At 36.7% G+C, this 21,086-nt stretch overlaps 1 protein-coding gene across 1 annotated transcript; it reads left to right on the top strand.

Annotated features, from left to right (window-relative positions):
• Positions 1-956: 956 nt before the first annotated feature.
• clpxb (caseinolytic mitochondrial matrix peptidase chaperone subunit Xb) lies at positions 957-20,958 on the top strand. Its single transcript, XM_048158295.1, has 15 exons — positions 957-1,176; positions 1,414-1,482; positions 5,592-5,746; positions 5,844-5,964; positions 8,535-8,686; positions 8,875-9,034; positions 12,931-12,972; positions 13,831-14,007; positions 14,649-14,813; positions 15,581-15,669; positions 17,968-18,132; positions 18,220-18,522; positions 18,620-18,712; positions 18,790-18,896; positions 20,268-20,958. The coding sequence occupies exons 2-15, from the start codon at positions 1,428-1,430 to the stop codon at positions 20,353-20,355; spliced, it is 1,872 nt and encodes a 623-aa protein (XP_048014252.1). The 5' UTR covers positions 957-1,176; positions 1,414-1,427; the 3' UTR covers positions 20,356-20,958.
• Positions 20,959-21,086: the final 128 nt, after the last annotated feature.

Here is a 21,086-nt window from a genome sequence, read left to right on the forward strand (position 1 = left end):
TGTTCTTTTTCATTGTTCATTTCCCGTCATTGCAAGAAATACTTGTTATAACAAAATTTATTGTAATAAATATTGATAGAAATATAATTTTTATTTTTATTAAATACTGATCTTATTAATGCTATTAAATATTAAAATAAATCATTTAAATTACAGTAACTGTATATCAAATAAATAGGGTGTTAAGAAATCAAGAAAAACAAGATTTTAAATATTTAATACAACAATAACATTAAATTCTATTATTATTACTATTGAATATTAACATTAAAAATGTAAAATAGCATTGTAACAAATAAGATGGATATCAATTAGAGATGGTGTTTAGAAATCAAGAAAAACTTTTATTAATTTCATTAAAACAGCTGTTTATATGTGGCGCTATGAATGTAATCTGGTTCAACAGAAAATGAACAGCTCAAGAAGAAGATCACGTGCTAAGACCTTAGCTGTCCTGAAGTTGGTTATAAACAATAAATAAATCATAATAATAATAATAATAATTCAACTTAATTCAATTCGCAATGAACCAATCAGGACTGTTTGTGATTACATAAAAAAAAAAAAACTACATATATTTTGAGTGATTCTCATTTATGTGTCAAATAAAATAATAATTTAAAAGCTATTTAAACGATTTCACCCTTAAGCGTTAAAATGATCATAATAACAAAACATGTCCATATTTGAATGCGTCTCAGAGGAGGATTGGTCTTTATCAGCATAGACATAATGTCCATCCCTGCATCCCAAAATGTGCATGCTATCCACCCTATCCGCTTTAAATAGTACTGAATATTACTAATGTCACATACTATTTAGGATGGATAGTATGCACATATGTTTATCAGCCATCAAGCGCCCCCTGGAGGAAGTACAACTTTATTATGCCTCTTAGGAAACAGAGCTCAATGACCCCGCCCCGCCCCTTCGTGATCATGTGACACAAACAGACCTGTATCTGGCCATGTACGTCACACTGACACACTTCATGACAGCAGAGGTTATATCATACTTATCGACGCTAAACTTCATCAACTTCATCATTTATGAGACCAGCAGACACTGACACTGGCATGAAACCTCTGAAAACTTTTATTCTGCTCAGCTCCTAGTGTTAGATTCGCTTACTGAAAGAGAAATCGATTTTAGAGGAAACTCGGACACAGAGTTCTAGTAAGTATGTCTGCCATCATTCACAGCAGCGCATGTGTAGTTGAGTAATACAACTGGACTGTTATATCTATCGTTTTGAAGAAAATATGACACTTAGTGTAGTTTTAGGCCTTGCAATGATTACTAATTATATCCGACAGCACTTTGCCACTACTTTATTTGTATTTGTGGCAGTATATAGTAATACTGTAGTCTATGTGTGTATTTAATGTGGATTATTATTATTTTTCTCATCAGATCTGCTTTTAAATATGTCCTGTTCATGTAGACCTGCAGCGAGAGTGATTATAAAGTCCGTTCATAAAGGTGAGTGAACCATCAAAACTCAAAAAAGTACAAATAACTATGTGAACTGTTAAAGTACATTCAACATTGACTCTGAAGCCAATTTTTAGTTCTTAGAATTTTTAAAGTTTGTTATTGACAACCAGGATTTTTTTTAGGGTGTTTAAAAAACGTTTGTGCAAAGTTTTGGGAATGTTATTTTATGGTTGTAAAAATAATACCTAAAAAAATAAACAAATACTAATGTTCTAGAAACATTCTATGTTTACTGGGACATAGGTTATATCAAAACCTAGTGAGCTGCCTACTAGCTAGCATTTTTGCTAACATAAAATAGACAGATATGATTCATCATGTGTGCCTAGAATGTTATTTGATTTGAATCACAGTATTTTGGGGCATTATTGCGTTCAGTCATTGGATTCAGTGTATGTATATACAAGTATTTTGGCCATTATCACATTCAAACATTTTGCACACTAGTTGCACTCAAATATTCAGTACAAACATTTCAATATCACTGACATGCTTCAATATTAAATTTGAACATTTTTATCAGAATGTGCTTGTTCAAACATAACTGGCCTGCTCGAAAATTGCCTGTGATAGCCACAAAGCCATCTAGATAGACAGCTCTACAGCCAGCACAATAAAAATTAACAGACAGTCTGTTATTATGTTGGTCTACTATTTAAGCTTCTTCTTCTTCTTCTAAGTCTAAATTTTAAACTCTTTAAACTCAGACCTTTAGACTGTTCTGACTTAGTGTGCTACATCTTTTCTAACTGCTCCGACTTACAATTTTCATTAAACGGGATGATCAAAACTACGAAAAGTCCCATAGACTTTGATTGAGGGGGTCAAAATTTTGTACAATAAGACATGCATCCCTGGTTTCACAGACAAGGCTTAAGCTAGTGTCAGACTAAAATGCACGTTTGAGCTGTTTTAACTGAAAGCAACTTGCACTGGTATATCTTAAAATGTGTCAGTGCCATTGTTTTGTCTCAAGATCAACACCAGTAATGTTTTTTTTCTAGTGTACATTTATAAAAGCTACTTAAGGTCCAGATTTACTAACATCTTGCGGCAGCGCAAACCCTCTTTAGGCATTAAAAAACTACTATCAGGATTTACTAAAAAAAAAAAAAAGCGCTGAAAAGGCGTGGACAGGGTTATTTTTGTGGCTGACCTTATTACAATATGCATTTGTCGGAGTTTCCATTTCAGACGCAACATTTATAGGAGGAGAGTATTTAAATGAATCACGCAAGGTGATTTACTAAGGTTTGTGCTCATCAGTTTACTGCTGTTTGTGCCATTATTTACCGCCCCAAAAAGCATATCTTACACCAGATGCTAACTGGTAGATTGTGTTGGCCATTATGGAAATGATCCAGCTGTGTCTGTGTTCCTTAATGTGCGCGTCGTCAATAGATCACATGCAGAGCGTTCCACTCCCATCTGTGCTTTTTTTTGGAATTGCCCTTTTTAGTAAATCTATCCCTAAATATCCTAAATGAACTAAGGCCTAATCCTGGCTTAGGCTAAGCCCTGTCTGTGAAACCGGGCCATAGAGTATTTAAGCTATCACTAGCAAAGCTTAACATGCTAAAACATGTTAGCAACATGTTAATTCATGCTATCAGCATGCTAAAACATGCTAGTAATATGTTAAATCATGTTAGCAACATGTTCCTTCATGATAACATGTTAAAACATGAGTTGCATCCCAAACGACGCACTATACACTATGGCTATGCACTTGTACACTATGTACTTACGCACTATGTACTCCTCCATGTAGTGCGTGAATTGTATAAGGTTATTTTGTCATTTAACATCAGAGTCTGACAGCCCCTCCCCCTCCGCTGCATAATTAAAGCTGCGACAGTTGAGTGCATGAAGTGTCCAACATTCCACACTTCGTTTTTTCTGTTAATTTAGTGCACCATCCAGGTATTTAAAGTGTACTTTTTGTTTTGTGAATTTTCATTGTGAACACACTACTTGCACTATTTATACTTAAACATCATAGAATAGTGCACAAGTATGCGAATTGGGACGCACCTATGGTAGCAACATGTTAAATTATTCATGTTAACTGTGTGTTAAAACATGTTAAAGCATGTTAATTCATGCTAGCAATGTGCTAAAACATGCTAGTAAAAGGGCTGCACGATTTATCGCACGATACGAAAAATAACTGATGAAATCGCAAAGGCTGCGATTTAATTTTTTTATATGCGCAGCTTGTCAATGAAGTATGGCTCCAAATGCTAATCCATCTGAAAGCACTGCGAGTTTGAGTCGCTTATAATGTACATTTGAAAAAGCAACTTTCAAACTTTCAAGTTTATAAAACTTCCAAACATCTTTCCAGACATGAGAAGCATTTATTAACATCTTGTCCAACAAAAGGCAACATTTAATAACATGTTTTACTCCAAACTCACTTCATAATGACAGTTGAGCATCTTTCTGTGAGATGATGTGGCTTCTTACACAGAATAAAGCAGTCGTGTGTTTATTAGTCATGTTTAATCAATCAGAGCGTTTCAATCTTCTGTTTATTCAGCTACAGCGATAGTATGATGCCCATAGGGATTTCCTGGAATGACGTGTGTTATCTACTTCTACGGCAGGGCATATTTGGAGTTTCTGTGCAAGAGCGCCCTCTGGCTTTCAGATGGAGAAGCAGTTACTCCTAATCACAGAGTCGTACAGCTCTGACAAGCTGTGCATAAAATAATCGCAGCCTTTGCCAAATTGCATGCAGATTAATCACAATAAATTGTGCAGCCCTAGCTAGCAATATGATAAAACATGCTAGCAACGTGTTAAAACATGTTGGCAACATGTTAATTCATGTTAGCAACCTGTCAAAATATGCTAGCAAAACATGCTAATTTATGTTAGCAATGTGCTAAAACACAGTAGCTCCTCACTGCAGAACACAAGATCCAGGATCCATCCAGGGGGTGGAGATGGGTAGGTTTAGAGATATGTAAAGTGGGAGGAGTTGGATCCAGATCTAGGGTGTGGAAATGGGTAGGTTTTGGGATCAGGGGGTGGAGACTGGTAGGTTTAGGGCAGGGGTGGGCAAACTCGATCCTGGAGGGCCGCTGCCCCGGCAAAGTTTAGCTGCAACCCTGATAAAACTCACCTGCGTGTAATCCTGAAGACCTTGATTAGCTGGTTCAGGTGTGTTTGATTAGGGTTGGAGCAAAACTCTGCAGGGACAGCGGCCCTCCAGGACCGAGTTTGCTCACTCCTGGTTTAGGGATATGTAAAGTGGGAGGAGTTGAATCTGGATCCAACCTCACCCCCTGAATCTTGTGTTCTGCAGTGAGGACCATCTCCTAAAACATGTTACTTCATGTTAGCAATGTATTAAAACATGTTAATTCATGCTAGCAATGTCTTTCACTTTCCACTTTCACTTTCCTTCTTTTCAAATTTAAAGCTTATAAAACTTTCAAACTTTCATATGGCTTTGTCAAACAAACATCAAAGTATGTCTACAAACTTTTCAATCTAGTTATTATAATTCTTTCATACATTAATTGCTACCAGTGTCTACATCACAGCATTAGTGGTGTTTTCCTAATAGTGTCCAGTTTTATTGATTTTGTTTGTTGTTTTCGTGGTCATGGTTTTATGACCTTTGTCCATGTTTGAGGTGATGATTGTAGCATCAATAACAAACAAGTACATGATATTACAATGTTGTTTAAAACGGTGGTACTCCTTGTTAAAGAGAGATACACTTTATCATACTTTAAAAAAAAAAGAGTACTTATTTTGGAAATAACATACTTTAAAAAGTGTGTGAACTAAATGTAATGTATTTGGACACTTATTTGCATGTTATTTACAATTAAATGAAAATGCATTATAGTTAAAATGAAAGTGTGCTCTCTTTAATACACTTAAGTGGCCTTTTATTTCATTATTATTATATTATCTGCAAGTAAATATACTTTTAAAATTTGAAGTACACTGCAAATACACATTCAGTGCACCTAAGCGCACTTCTTTTTTAAAAGTGGTTCTATTTTTTAGTGGCAAATTCAAGTATAATCTAACTGATTTAATTGTTTGGTGTTTTGTGTATGTTTTTGTTGTAGGTTTCTCTCGTTCACATGTTCAGCTTTTCAGCCTCACTAGACCAGTGTGTGATGAAGTTCATCTACCTCGGTTCCTGCACAACAGATCATTTTCACAAACAGCAGTGTGTTTCGCCTCTAAAGAAAGTTCACCCAGAGATGGTGACGGAGGAAAGGTACATTTCATAATTTTTGTTACAATATTTTATGTGAATGTTTGTTGGAAGTGTAAAATATTTATAACTACTGATGGTGCCATTTTGCTGTTTGCAGAAGGGCGTAACTGAGGCTGGTGGAAAGCGGGTGTCAGGTGGTGGGGGTTCTGGGAAAGGTGGCAGTCAGCTGAGGTGTCCGAAATGTGGAGATCCTTGTACACATGTGGAGACTTTTGTGTGTAAGTATTTTTTTTTTACCACCTAGATTCCACATTAGCATTCAATTTCTATTCAATTGTGCATTACAGTGTTGCCATTATAATCAATAAGAGTGGCCACCATAAAGAAAAGTCTGTCAAAAGGAAGGAGAAATCTAGTTTAAAACACCTGTGCCATGTTCTCAGAAATACCTGTTTGTAGGGCTGGGCGATATATCGCATGCGATTCTCACGCGCATTTCGTCAGTAAAGCCGGTTCCCTGATTACCGCTAAATCGCCATCACCTGCTTTCAAATGGTGCGCCATTTAATAGCCAGAGCCGTAGTTCACTGATAAGCCACGCAAATATCGCGTTCATTATCGAAGGCGATTCATCTGCGATATGAACGTGGCTTATCAGTGAACTACGGCTCTGGCTATTAAATGGCGCTCCATTTGAAAGCAGGTGATGGCGATTTAGCGGTAATCAGGGAACCGGCTTTACTGACGAAATGCGCGTGAGAATCGCATGCGATATATCGCCCAGCTCTACCTGTTTGTTGGTTTTAAATGATTTTGTAAAATGTTCATGCCATTTTTAAGAAAAGTTAATGTTATGTAACTATGAAGTAAAAAGTAAATCATAATGAGAAAGCAGGACCTCTTGCATCCTGGATGCCTATAATTTCAGCAACACTTCTGTCATCTCTCAATGATATTTCATCTCCCGTCGTAATTATCTTAAAATCTCTGTAATTATGCATGTAACGATGTTCAATGCTCAGGGAAGGAGGCAGCAACCGGTAAACAATCAACGTAACTTTAATAATGATAAACATAAACAACAAAACGAAAGTAAAGCAGCAACCCTTCACGATCGACTGCCGCGTAAAAACATAATAAAACAACAACATAAAGTCCAGGCCTGGTGGTCTCTCGTCTTGAACTGCCGTCACTCCTCCTTTTATCCTTCTGGAGCTCCTCCGTGAAACTTGAGTCCCGTGTGTCACGCAGGTGATGCTCATTAGGACTCTTGCCACCGGCCTTGCTCCGCTCCCATGGCTCTTGGCCCTGTCCTGCTTGCCATAATGCACAGTATTAACAAACTCATTAGTAGTAGTATTGTTGCTGTTGCACATTTCATAGTTCTTCGAGGAGGCAAATTACTCTGTTTTTTTTTGTTTTATAATATATATATATATATATATATATGCAAATACATTACAGTAACTTGAAATTATCATTGAAGACCAGCAATAATAATTTTCATTTTGATTACATAATAATGGCAATATATACATGTCAAAGTCAGACATGCCCCTTTGCCAGCTGTGATGCCTGGTTACTGGTTTAAACTCTGCCCAGGTTTGTAAAAGATTTTTGGGTCAGCACACCTTAATAGCTTCAACAATTGATTGTTTAGAATACAATGAACCAATTAGAACCCAGTTTAGGTCAGATAGCTGCTAATGGTGGATATTTTGATGAATCGAAAAAGTTTTTTTCAATGTATAAACTGTTTATATAATAAAATATGTTTTTGTAGTTTGTGTTGTCCCTTATCAGTGCAAAATTATATAAATCAAAATTCATGTCCCAGTTACACTTAACATGAAGTTGTCACATCTTCCTGGTTAAATAAACATTACATATATTTTTGTGTTCCCATTTGCTCAAATAGCAAAAGACAAACCCCATAATAGTTATAACCCCATAATAACATCCTCACAGCAGCGTTAACTTTTTTTTCTTTTTTTTTTACATTTGATGCAAAGGTAATATAATACAAAGTAGAGTGTTATAAATGTTAAAAATTGAAAATCTAAAAAAGAAAAAAAACTTAAGAAAAATGTAAGATTCTGAAGTTAAAAAATTACATCACAGTCTGTGGAAAGGGTCCATAGGTACTGTTCACAAATGATCTCTTTACGGTCGTCATTGTGATTTCAGGACACTTGTACCACCCTCACATTTTCAATGTTATTCCACCAATAAAAATAAAAATAGAGAATTTAAACCCATGTTCATCATATAATAGATGTATTTGAGTCATTAAAAATGCAATTAATTCATAAAATGTATCTTTTAATGAATAGATAAGAATAGATGAATAGATAGACCTGGACGTTTTGTTTTTGTTTGGATTTTGGATTTAAACCCAGTGTTAATAGGGAACCTGCAAAGGATTAGTGGTGTTTTTCTAGTTGTTGTGTTTATCATTAAGAACAATAACCCACCATTCAAGCAGTTGCCACCCCCGAATTGGCGCCAATTTGAAAGTAAAAGTAAAATCTGCACGGGCATTCATAGTCTATTGGCACTGAGCGTTTTCTGTTCATTCCTATGGAAGCTCAACTTCCATAGGAATTAATTGAAAACGCTCGCTCCGCACCATTATGAATGCCAGTGCGTCCTTGCGCATTTTACTTTCGCTTTATCTCGAATTAGCGATTTAAAAGCGAGGTGCAAAAGAGGGGGACACCCCCCATTGTTGTCACATGTCGATTAACCGGTGGGAAAATTTCCTCACTGTCACAACCCTAAATTGTCTATGCTATTAACTTGTGCTTTTACGTTAACTGAACGACTGTCTTGTATTTACTTCATACAGCCTCCACACGGTTTGTGAAATGTGAAAAGTGCCATCATTTCTTTGTGGTTCTGTCTGAGACTGACTCCAAGAAAGGTTTGAATAAGGAAGCAGAGAGCTCTGAGCATGTTAAATTTGCATTAGCTCAGAAACCCCCTCCGCCTCCTAAAAAGGTACAATTCACATCATACACAATGTTGCTATTATTATTATGTTAACTTAATCTTTGAGTAAATTAGATCAACTTTTTGAAAGTAAACATCTCAAAGCCAGTCCTGTGACAACAGTTTCTTAGAATTGGAATCTTGGAAATGCAGTAAACAACTCTTTACATGGGCTTCTGTTGTCTCAATGTCTTTAGATTTATACCTACCTCGACAAATTTGTTGTTGGCCAGTCATATGCGAAGAAAGTGTTGTCAGTTGCCGTCTATAATCATTACAAACGGATCTACAACAACCTCCCAGCAGCGGGCCGACAACAAGCGGAAGCAGAGAAACAGAGTTCCCTCTCTCCCAGAGGTTTGTATTTAATCATGATCTAGCATTTATTCATAAAATCAATATATAGAAGCTATCAAAATTGTTATATGATGATATTTGATGCATTAACTGATGTTAACATATTGAAACTTACTGTAAAATATTACCACTAATTTAGTCTTTTGACAACAGTAAATCAGTGTGGGTCTTAAAAAGGTCTTAAAAAGTCTTAATTCACCCTTAATTCGCATTAAGGCCTAAATGGGTCTTAAAGGGATAGTTCACCCAAAAATGAAAATGTGATGTTTATCTGCTTACCCCCAGTGCATCCAAGATGTAGGTGATTTTTTTTCTTCAGTCGAACACAAATTAGGATTTTTAACTCCAACCGCTGCAGTCTGTCAGTCAAATAATGGGAGTGAATGGGAACTTGGATCAATAAGAGTCGAAAAACCTTACATAGACAAATCCAAATTAAACCCCGCGGCTTGTGACAACACATTGATATCCTAAGACACGAAACGATTCGGTTTGTGCGAGAAACCGAACAGTATTTATATCATTTTTTTACCTCTAAAACACCTGCGTTCAGCACTCGCTTAGTGAGGTCTGATCGCGCTCTGACAACGGCAGTGATGTCTCGCGCATATACTTCAATGAGTGCTAGACATCACTGTTGTTGTCAGAGCGCGATCAGACCTCACTAAGCGAGTGCTGAACGCAGTTGGACATAGTGTTGTATTAGAGGTAAAAAATGATATAAATACTGTTCGGTTTCTCGCACAAACCGATCATTTCGTGTCTTAGTACATCAATGTGTTGTCACGAGCCGCAGGGTTTAATTTGGATTTGCCTATGCAAGGTTTTTCGACTCTTATTGATCCAAGTTCCCATTCACTCCCATTATTCGGCTGACAGACGGCAACAGTTGGAGTTAAAAATCATCATTTGTGTTCTACCGAAGAATAAAAGTCACCTACATCTTGGATGCGCTGGGGGTAAGCAGATAAACATCAAATTTTCATTTTTGGGTGAACTATCCCTTTAAACCAGAGCCTAAAGTCTTAGATTCATAAAGTCATTGCTTTAAATGTTGCATGCACTGCAACAAATGAATATCTTCCTAAGTATTTTTTTTCCTGTTTTCCAATACAAATATCTAACTATCTCTGATACATTTACTTGAGATGCAAATGTAAAATAAAGTTTTGAAAAATGTAACAAAATTAAGTAGGTTTGTGATTATAACAAGAACAAGTATTTGTCAATGAGTTTTGAAAAGGTCTTTATTCTTATTTTTCACAAAGGTGTTTTTTTTTTTTCTTTTCTTCGCTTCAGCTATTAAAAAGAGACATTCACTCTTTGCATGATCCACTCATGCATTGCGTGTTTGTGCATTTTAGGGGTGGAGCAGTGAAGGGAAGGGTGCATTTGTTTGGGTTGATTTCAAATATTAAATGTTTCTCAGAAATCGCTTACTGCACCTTTTAAGAATCTTTAGACATTTGCACTAGAAAGCAAGACAAAACTACTGCGAAAGAACATCAGTTTTTTGCAGTGTGATCAGAAGGTACAGTAAAAGATGTTTCCATATTCTAGTTGTTGGGAGCAGAGAAATTCAAGCTAGTTTTTATTTGTAAAATGAATTAAAAAAAACATATTTTCAAACTCTAAAGTGTTGCTAATACAACTCATTATTTCTCCCAAGACAGTTACATTTAGAAAACATATTGATGTAGATTTTCTTTACTTGGTCTTAAAAGTAAAAAAAAATCACCTTCATAAAACCTGAGTATATTGATTTGCATTGGAAAAAAAACAAATGTATGACAGTCATCATTTTATACCAAACCAAACAGTCATTCTAACAAACCAGTACAAATCTCGTTAAAATGTTTTCTACCCTGTTTTTTCGATGACACAAGAAAAAACACAATTGTGTTATTTATTACACCTTAGATACATGTTTTAGCAATACTTACCTACATATAATACTAAAACAAAAGCATCACACAGACTTCCATTAACATTTTTGAGTGATGTTGCAAACAAATCTGAGTAAAATTGCGAAACTGTTGCTAAATATCTCCCATAATTCATAATTTGTGTAATATGTTACACAATAATGTTTCTGATGATATAAGCTTAAGTAACTTTAAAAAACAATTTGGAAAACTAAATTAGGGCTGTAACTAATGATTATTTTTTCAATTGATTAATCTGTCGATTATTAATTTCATAAAATAAATATTGACAGTGTTGGGGAGTAGCGACACTACTAGCTTAACTATATTTTTCAGTAGCTTGACAGAAGCTCAGTTACTTTTAAAACAGTGTAGCTTTTCCAGTAGCTAACTACTTTTTCCAGCAAGTAACACGACCAAAAGCTACATTCCATTTAAGTTCTGACGTGTCACGAGCCTGTAATGCATTGAAGCAGCGCAGTGTCTTCTTACTAGATCACAAACTAGTAAGAAGTTGTCATATCACGCAACGCGGCTTTACAATCCGTCCACTGACAAGAGATTGTCTGATGATTATGTAAAGGACGTACATGAGTGGATATTTCACTTGAGTCGACTGTAAGTTATGTAAACCAAAGATTAAAACGCTGTCTAGTGTCTACGTCGAAGACTTAAAGCACATACAGTAGGTGAATAATAGCCCATTTAAATTGATTAATTATCCTGCTTTATTGCACTGTATATATCAAATGTCTATTTCTGATTTAATTACAAAGATGACCCGCCATGGTTTAGTCTGTCCCACCACAGTTTTGTAATGAACGTTAAAGATCACTTATCGGACAGAAAATAAAATCGTGATACAGTGGTGCACTTATCACATTGCAAAGGCTGGTTGTGGTGGGATTCCAAGCAATTTGCACTGTTCACACGAGCAGCTCATTATTGGCATCTCAGAGCAGTTCTGTTCAAAGTAAATGCTGCGCGCTCCATCACTGCATGTGCGGTGAGTTTAACCTGCATTTTTGACTACTCTTGAATATTTCATTGAAGTTGCATTTGTTACATTTGTAGCAATTTTGCACTTTGACAGCCAGTTTGAGATAATGGCTATATTTGAGTACTGTGTTTATTGGATCATTTACAAAATCAAACAATTGGACAGTTTTTTGCCATTCAAATGACTGGGAAAAAAGTGCCCCAATCAACCTGAATTTACCTTACTCTTTGAAATGATAATTGCATTGCATAATGTTGTTTTAATCCCCAAATATTTTACTTATAACGTTCTTCATTAACAATAGTTCTAATAGTTGTAAAAATGTCATTGTAAAAACGTAGTTTCAATGTAGCTAGCTACTTTTTGATAGTAACTTAACTTGTAGTGTAGCTAACTACTTGAACTACTAGCTTGAATGTAACTTAACTTCTTAAAATTACGAGTAGCTTGTAGCTTGTCAAGCTAAAGTTTGAGTAGCTTCCCCAACACTGATCATTACTCCTGTCCTCAGTGTCACATGATTCTTCAGAAATCATTCTAATATGCTGATTTGATGCTCAAGAAACATTTATCATCATTATCAATGTTGAAAACAGTTCTGCTGCTTAATATTTGTGTGGAAATTCTAATACATTTCAGGATTCTTTAATGAATTGAAAGCTCAAGCAGCATTTATTTGATTTTTGCAACAATGCAAAAGTGTTTACAGTCAGTTTCCATTAATTTTATGCATCCTTGCTAAGTATAAATTTCTTCTGAATCCTACTCTAATCCTAAAATCCTACTGACCCGAAACTTTTAAATGGTAATGTAACAGATAAAGGCTGAAAAATTTGGAGATATATTTAACCCCATACATTCTCTAGTCTCCAGCTCACTGATCTGTTTAGTGGTTTTGGGGTCTGTATTGTTTGTATTGATTATCTATAAGTGTTCTAGGCACCTAAAGTTGACTGTCCTTCTCTCTTTAGAATTAGAGATCAGAAGACGTGAAGATGAATACCGGTTTACAAGTAAGTGATTGTTTTATATACTTTTACATAAAGTAATGTAAAGTAAAGTAGCGACCCTCTTTTAAAGTTTGTTTTGCTTTGTTGTATAAACAGCATGAGCATGACTCCACATTTATGTGTACACATATCAACCATCTGTGCATGGTGCCGGCTGCTTCAGGATCATTTGGGATCATTGCTGACCTCCATAAAGTTGGATAAAGTGTCACAATGACCTAGTTACTGTCTGTGCTTGGCCAGCACATGGTCTCTGCCCATTCTGATTTCACACTGGGGCTTCTATCCATTTGCTTCTTATTTATAGTTTGGATGTGGGCCAGTAGTAGGCCTGCCAGTCTGGCTGATACTGGACACGGTCTGGAAACTAGGCCAATCTGATGACATAATTATAGTTTGTGTAATAGACAGGCAGCCTAACTTATGAAATGAAGATATGTGTAAGCTCATGTATAAAAGTGACTCTGAATTTATGAAAATTAGATTCTAAATTAGAATCTTTTTTAAAGGAATTGTTTGCCCAAAATTAATAATTGTCATTTTTCCTTTCCATAAAATACAATTAGATTTTTTTTTTTTTTTTTTTTTAATGTCAAAAAATGTTAAATATTTTTTTCCCCCCTCTAAAATAACAGCACATTCCATACTTGACCAAAAGTAAAACTTTGAGGAAACTAAACCTCAGCCACATCTGTGCTGGGTTATGTCATATTTTTAGAGAGATTTAGCCCACAGGGGTTACGGGCAAAAGAAGTTTGACAGCAAAATTCCTGTGGAGTCATGTTGCTTTTTCATGTTTAAATAAATAACACATGCTTTACTGGATTGAGATGAAGTGAAGTGGTGGTGCTGTTCTTTCAGAGCTGCTTCAGATTGCTGGCATCAGTCCCCATGGCAACGCTCTGGGTGCGTCTGTTCAGCAGCAGACCAATCAGCAAGCTCCTCAAGAAAAAAGGGGTGGGGACGTGCTTGACTCCGCTCACACTGATATTAAACTGGATAAAAGCAACATTGTGTTGCTGGGACCTACTGGATCAGGTTAGTACAGGTTTTCCACATAACACGTTATAGCACCATCTTGTGGCCATAGCCTCTTGTAGACGTCCCAAAGTGATGAGGATCTGCCATTTACAATTTAAATTACTAGCTGCCTAAACTTGAATGGCTACTGATAAATATTTATCAAATTTATATTTTACTGTGAACCTCATGAAAATACCAAGAATTTCACTCCATAAATAAAAATGTTTTGAAGCATTAATGAACCGTTTTCCTAATAAAAAATGTCATATTGTGCCTTTAAATTGTACAATACATTTGTAAGTTAAAATTGTAAGTATATATCAAGGTAGTATTTGTTGTACTAAAGTTAATTCATGGTAAAGAAAAGAACAACTTAAACATTGTGCTGGACAGGATTTGTATTGCAAAGACAGTATTAAATTATTAAAGACAGAACAAGAACAAGACCGAGTAAGAGGGCTGCTAAGTGTCATTCTCTAATCTCTATGAGAGAAAACCTCAAAACTAGTGTTACATTATCAGCAAAGTCCCATGTCTGATTTAAGAAATTATCAAATGAATTCAATTTGATCATTTCGATGTGTATTGAAGCTTGAAACTTAATCTTGAGATTTTGTCAATCTTGACATGATATTTTTCACGTTAAACCATTATAGGTAAAACCCTGCTGGCTCAGACTCTGGCTAAATGCTTAGATGTGCCCTTCGCCATCTGCGATTGCACCACCCTGACCCAGGCGGGATATGTAGGCGACGACATTGAATCTGTTATTGCCAAACTTCTGCAGGACGCCAACTACTCGGTCGAGAAAGCCCAGCAAGGTCAGACTCTCAGACTTCACAATTTCAAACACTTCATCTTCTTACATTACACCATTTTCAAATAAAAACGGAAAACTGTTTATTTGTTTTGGCCGTTCAGTTACAACAACGCCATTTTGGAGGCCTGAAAACAAAACTTTTGGAAATGTTTCAAAATGCACGTTTTTGAAAACAAAACCATTATCATATCCGTGTAAATTACAAAAATGCAAATTTGTGTAAATTATGACATCATTCACACGTGTATTACGTGTTCAGTCTATAGACGTGTATTGTTTCTTTACAAAGTGACATCGCCAACTACTGGCCTAGCATGCATAATACAGCATTTTTAGTCATTTTCACGGATCTGTGTCTGTAAAGTATCACTGATTTGATTGGTGTTCAATAGAGAAGGTATTTCAAAAATGTGTGCTGGTATACCGTAAAATATATTTTACTGTAGTAATGAATGATTTCATGGAGCTGAAGATGGCCAGACTGATAAAGTAATTTTGTAACATTGTACGTTTATTTTCTGTATTCCTATGAAGCAAACATCCTACTGCACACTGAAATAATGCCACCCAAATATATAACAACATCGTTTAATAAGCAATGCCATATACTTTCATTATGAGGAACAGAAGTTGACTAATATGCGTTGACTAATAAAAACCTCCGTGCTTGACCTTTAAACATTTTGCTTCCTCTTTCTAAATGATCTGTAGTTTCAAAAATTAACCCTTTCTAGTTGATGTTGATTTGATGTTCATGTTCTTTTGCAGGCATAGTGTTCCTGGATGAGGTGGATAAGATTGGCAGTGTGCCTGGAATTCATCAGCTGAGAGATGTCGGGGGGGAAGGAGTTCAGCAGGTCTGTGATTATATTTCAACCTCATTCATCTCTCCCAAAGCTGTATAATACTGTCACTGTACAGAGTTACTGGCCTAATGAACTACTTCACACTGCTGTAAATCTCTTATCAGAGTCAAGTGTCTCTGATAAAAGATTACAATCAGGAATGTTAAGTAGACATAAATTCATGTAATTTATTTACAACTAATGATATACAAGTAATGCAGTAAAAATGTTGTGCTATTTTTATTTTATTTATTTAGCCATTGGTTAACTCATAATCACTCCATATAAATCTTAAGAGCTGCAAGCAAAAAACGGCCACTGTGGTTAAACCAAATATAAGTAAAAAAAAGGTGGTTTTGCAATAAAGGTGGGGTAAGTAGATTTTCAACAACGCTGCTGGACATTGTTGATATTTGAAATTAACCCAAACAAACCCACTCCTCTCTTCATTGCTCCGCCTCCAAACCTCACCCTCCAATCCTAACCACCCTGCTCCGAGTCAGTCTCGAACCCCGGCCCGTTCACTGCTGACAAGCGAGGCGAGTGCACTAACAATGACGCTAAACACCTCATTCTCTAGCAGTCGTCAGTGCACAGTGGTTTACCTGCAAAACTCTCACTAGCTGGCCTCTGTCACACACGGAGGTCTGTTTATCACAGCTGATGTGCAACAAAATAATGCTTCATGAAAAATAAAGCGCAGTTGATGAACGAATGTCAAGGAAGCACAAAAAATGAACGTACAGTACACAAGAGTAAATACAAAGAAGTGTTCAGATAATCAAAGGCGCTCAAACCCAGTTTTACTCGCATGTGAAGCGGAATCAAAGCAGCCTCCGCATCTGTTTTCAGGCCTTCCCGCTTAGCTCTCTTCAGCACTGGAAAGCTTTTATAATATTAACGCAGGTTCTAAAGCACTTGCCCAATCATAAACCTTCATTCCAGTGATATTCTTTTGAGCTCTTTTGTATTGTCTCATCATCTCTCTTTCTGCATTTTTTCTTTCTTTCTTTTCCAAATCTACCTCTTGCTTGTTCTGTCTTCTTGACCATCATACGCCCCCTAATGCTGATTGGTTAGACATTTGTTGTTTGTGTCGGCCCGACAAACTTCCAAACAGTGTTTTTGAAAAAAATACATTCTCCACCTTTAACACTTTTAGTGTGGACAGGAAAATGACACATCTCTGGAAACTTTATATTGTTACATTGTGCCTGGTTAGTGAACATTGTACATTACTGGTTTTAATATGAAAATTAACATTAAAAAAATAAAATGATCAATAATAAAGAGGGCTGCTCTCTCACTGGAATCTGGATCTGACAGATCCAGACAATGTGGGCAGCTTACTGTATATCGAAGTTCAATGAGCCTAAGAAGTGTGACTGTGGGTTCATTGATGACCAGATGTACCTTAGCATATTTGTTGAAGTTAATTGCACATGCCAGATGGCTGACCAACCTAGCATTGCAGCAATCTAGACTTGAGATGCCAAGCATTTGGACAGGAAGGGTCTGATTTCTAAGGAGTGTTAATTTGCATGACCAGGTGATATGGTAAGCAGTCAAGGTAATCAAACATTATCTCCTATGTTAATAGCTGAAATACTACTATTACTAATACCTACTAGCTAAATAATGATATTGTGTTGAATTGTCTTATCTAGGTTGAGTTGCAGTTGGTTTTTCTTGCAACCAGGGCAAGATTCCGTCAAGTCAAGATTAATTTATACACATAAACTGGTTGAGAGGCAACAATAGGTTGAGCTAAAAGCTTGGAAAACTGTTTGTCTTAATGAATGGTCCCAGCAGTACTGTGTATATTGAGAAGAAAAAAAAAGAGAAGCGGACCAAGAACCGATCCTTGAGGTACCTCGGTGGCTACTGTAGCTGATGTGATCTAGAACAGTGGTTCCTAACCACGTTCCTGGAGGCCCTCCAACACTGCATATTTTGTATCTCTCCTTTGTCTGACACACCCATTTCAGGTCTTGGAGTCTCTACTAATGAGCTGATGATCTGAATCAGATGTGTTTGATTAAGGAGACATGAAAAATATGCAGCGTTGGGAGGCCTCCAGGAATGTGGTTGGAAACCCCTGACCTAGAAGGATTGACCTGTGAAAATTAGGACACAAACCAGAAAAGAGTAGTTCTGTAATGCCCAATGCTAAGTAGGATAGACAGAAGAATCTAGTACTTCACTGTGCCACAAGCAAAAGAAAGGTCCAGCCGAATTATTTTTTCTGTACTGTGTAATTTCTGTCATTATTGTCAGATTGTCGATGTTGATGTTTGTGTGTGTCTGCAGGGTTTGCTGAAATTGCTTGAGGGAACAATTGTTAATGTTCCAGAGAAGAACAGCAGGAAGTTGAGAGGAGAGACAGTGCAAGTGGATACAACCAACATTCTGTTTGTGGCATCAGGTGCTTTCAACGGTCTGGACAGAATCATCAGCCGTAGGAAGAATGAAAAGGTTGTTTGTCCACAGTACAGTTATTTGCAGGTTATTCAAAATTTATTTGACTCTCAGTAGGTTATAGTTTCTTCTTGTCTCCTACAGTATCTTGGTTTTGGGACGCCCTCTAACATGGGCAAAGGTCGTAGAGCTGCAGCAGCTGCAGATCTGGCCAACAGTTCAGGGAATGAACTGGACGCAATGGCAGAGATTGAGGAAAAGGACCGACTCTTGCGGCATGTTGAAGCACGGGACCTCATCGAGTTCGGTATGATCCCAGAGTTTGTGGGCCGTCTGCCTGTGGTGGTCCCACTGCACAGTCTGGATGAGGAGATGCTGGTGCAGATTCTTACAGAGCCTCGTAACGCAGTGGTCCCTCAATATCAGGCCCTCTTCAGTATGGATAAAGTATGTATATCACACACGTACACCAACTGACATTATGGGCACTAGTAAATTTAGTTATTTATCTTCTGCTTTTTTTTCTTCTTCTTTTTTTTGCCAGTGTGAGCTGAATGTAACCCCAGATGCATTAAGGGCAATTGCTCGTTTTGCACTGGAACGGAAGACAGGAGCCAGGGGTCTCCGCTCCATAATGGTAAATAACAGAAAACATTAATTTAGTTATGAAGGTTCTTCTAGCGTCTCTAATGTGTGTAACCTCTGGTCCTTCAGGAGAAGCTCTTGCTGGAGCCCATGTTTGAGGTGCCTCAATCTGACATCATTGCTGTGGAACTGACTAAAGATGTGGTCCAGGGCAAGTGTGAACCACGCTACATTAGGTACAGTGACATTTTTTACCATTTTAATTTGTCTTGTTTATCACTACACTAACATTTACTATAAAAGGAAGGAATTTTTCACACAAATATTCCTATCAGTGGCTATGTTTACATGCACAACTTTTGTTTCAATTGTAATTCATCGAAGCATTAAGCATGAGTGATTTACATGTTAAGTCAATGCAAAGACGTGAAAATAGACATCTGCGGCGCGAATGATGGGGCGTTCACACCAGACGCGACTTGTGCGAATAAATCGTGCTATTCGTGCGTAGTTGGACGCTTGAACATTTTGAGTTTACTCGCTTCATTCTTGTATGAAATTCACTTCACAACAGATGCGAATTTGCATCATGAGAGGGGCTTCTGCCAGGTGGCTCCAGTCTTGTTTCTGCACACTTCCTCTGAATAAACACATCAACTTGTCAGCGGGAAAGTAGTTGTAAAATACGGCGAATAAGCTCAATTTGTTGGCTTTAGCTAGCTTGTAGTCCCAATATGTATATACAGTATATAGCTCAAATTGAGTAAAGAGTGTTTTTTTACAACTTACCAGATTGTCCGACCTCCTCACTCACTTTCTTCCAAGCAAGATCCTTTTTATTCCTCTTTCTATAAAAGTATGAAGATTTATCGTACAGGTCCGGGTATCCACATACAGCGACGATGATTTTGTCCTCCATTGTTGTTTCGAATTTTTGCCTTCTCTCGCTACGTCGTAATCACGTCACTACTAGAGCAAGCTACTGATTGGCTAACACGGCGCGAAAATACACCAAAGTTCAGATTTTTCAACTCGCGCGATTCACGCAAATCACGCGTTACGCGCGTCAAACGCCAGAAATGCTCAATTTGCGCCGCGTCAAGAGCTTCATTCATCTTCGGAACACAAATTAAGATATTTTTGATAAATTCCGATGGCTCAGTGAGGCCACCATTGCCAACAAGATAATTAACACTTTCAGATGCCCAGAAAGCTACTAAAGACATATTTAAAACAGTTTTATGTGACTACAGTGGTTCAACCTTAATGTTATGATGTGACGAGAATACTTTTTGTGTGCAAAAAAAACAAAATAACGACTTTATCCAACAATATCTAGTGATGGACGATTTCAAAACACTGCTTCATGAAGCTTCAAAGCTTTACGAATCGAATCAAATAGATTCAGAATTCATTCATTCATCCACAAAACTGAAGCATGAACAATCTATAATGAGTGATTCTGTGATTTGGCAACTCAAATAGTCATTTGACTCTTAAATATTTAATTTTAGAAGCCAATGGCCCACTTAGTCAGTTATTTTAGTCTGCAGCCCCAACTAAGCATGTGTAAAATAAACATTGATGTTTGTGTATTTGTGATCCAGAGCTCCTTCCAAAGAAACAGAGGAAGAGTTTGACTCCGCCATTGAGGAAGACAACTGGCTCAGACATGCTGACGCCGCCAACAACTGAATGTGAAGATATTTCTTCCATATCATGCCATTATTGCTTAAGACAGCAAAATGCCATCATTATGGAATCCTTCCAACCGGACCTAAACAGAGAGCAGTGTTTGTAGATTTTTAAATGACAGCACGAGGATAAACAATTTATTACCATTTAATATTGTGCATTTAATAACCTAAAGAGGAACGATATAAAAGTGTTATTTTAAAAAAACAGATACACTAACAAAGTAGAGCTCTAGCATATTTTCAATCTCTGGTGATCTGTCTAAAGATAATTACTCTATACTTATAAAGATGTTAATGGGTGATTTTTTTTTTTTTTTTTTTTTTTTTTTTTTTTTTTCTTTTTGTCGGTGTGTGAACATTATAAGGGAAGTATACGGATTATGTGAAAATGTTGAATTTATACACATATCAGTTTCAGCAGGACACACTCTAGCTCACTGATATCGCACATGTGATTTTCGTATGGCTGTTTTAACCATGACGTTTAGTTCTGCAGCACAAGTTACATACATCTAGTTTTTTTAGGTTTTCCTTCTTGAGACAATTGTTAACTTAAGAGCTGAACAAAAACAATGTGAAAATAAACTTGACAGAAGTTGCACACGTTTTCTATGCAGTCTGTCTTTGATAGTCATTTTTCGTTTTCTGTTGCTGTAGTTTCTTTGTGCATTATATTGTGTACTCTAATCCCATTGTAGTTTCTGTTTAACTCTGTGTACATAAATCAAA

The sequence above is a fragment of the Megalobrama amblycephala genome, linkage group LG15, assembly GCF_018812025.1.
Source record: "Megalobrama amblycephala isolate DHTTF-2021 linkage group LG15, ASM1881202v1, whole genome shotgun sequence".
Taxonomy (NCBI): domain Eukaryota; kingdom Metazoa; phylum Chordata; class Actinopteri; order Cypriniformes; family Xenocyprididae; genus Megalobrama; species Megalobrama amblycephala.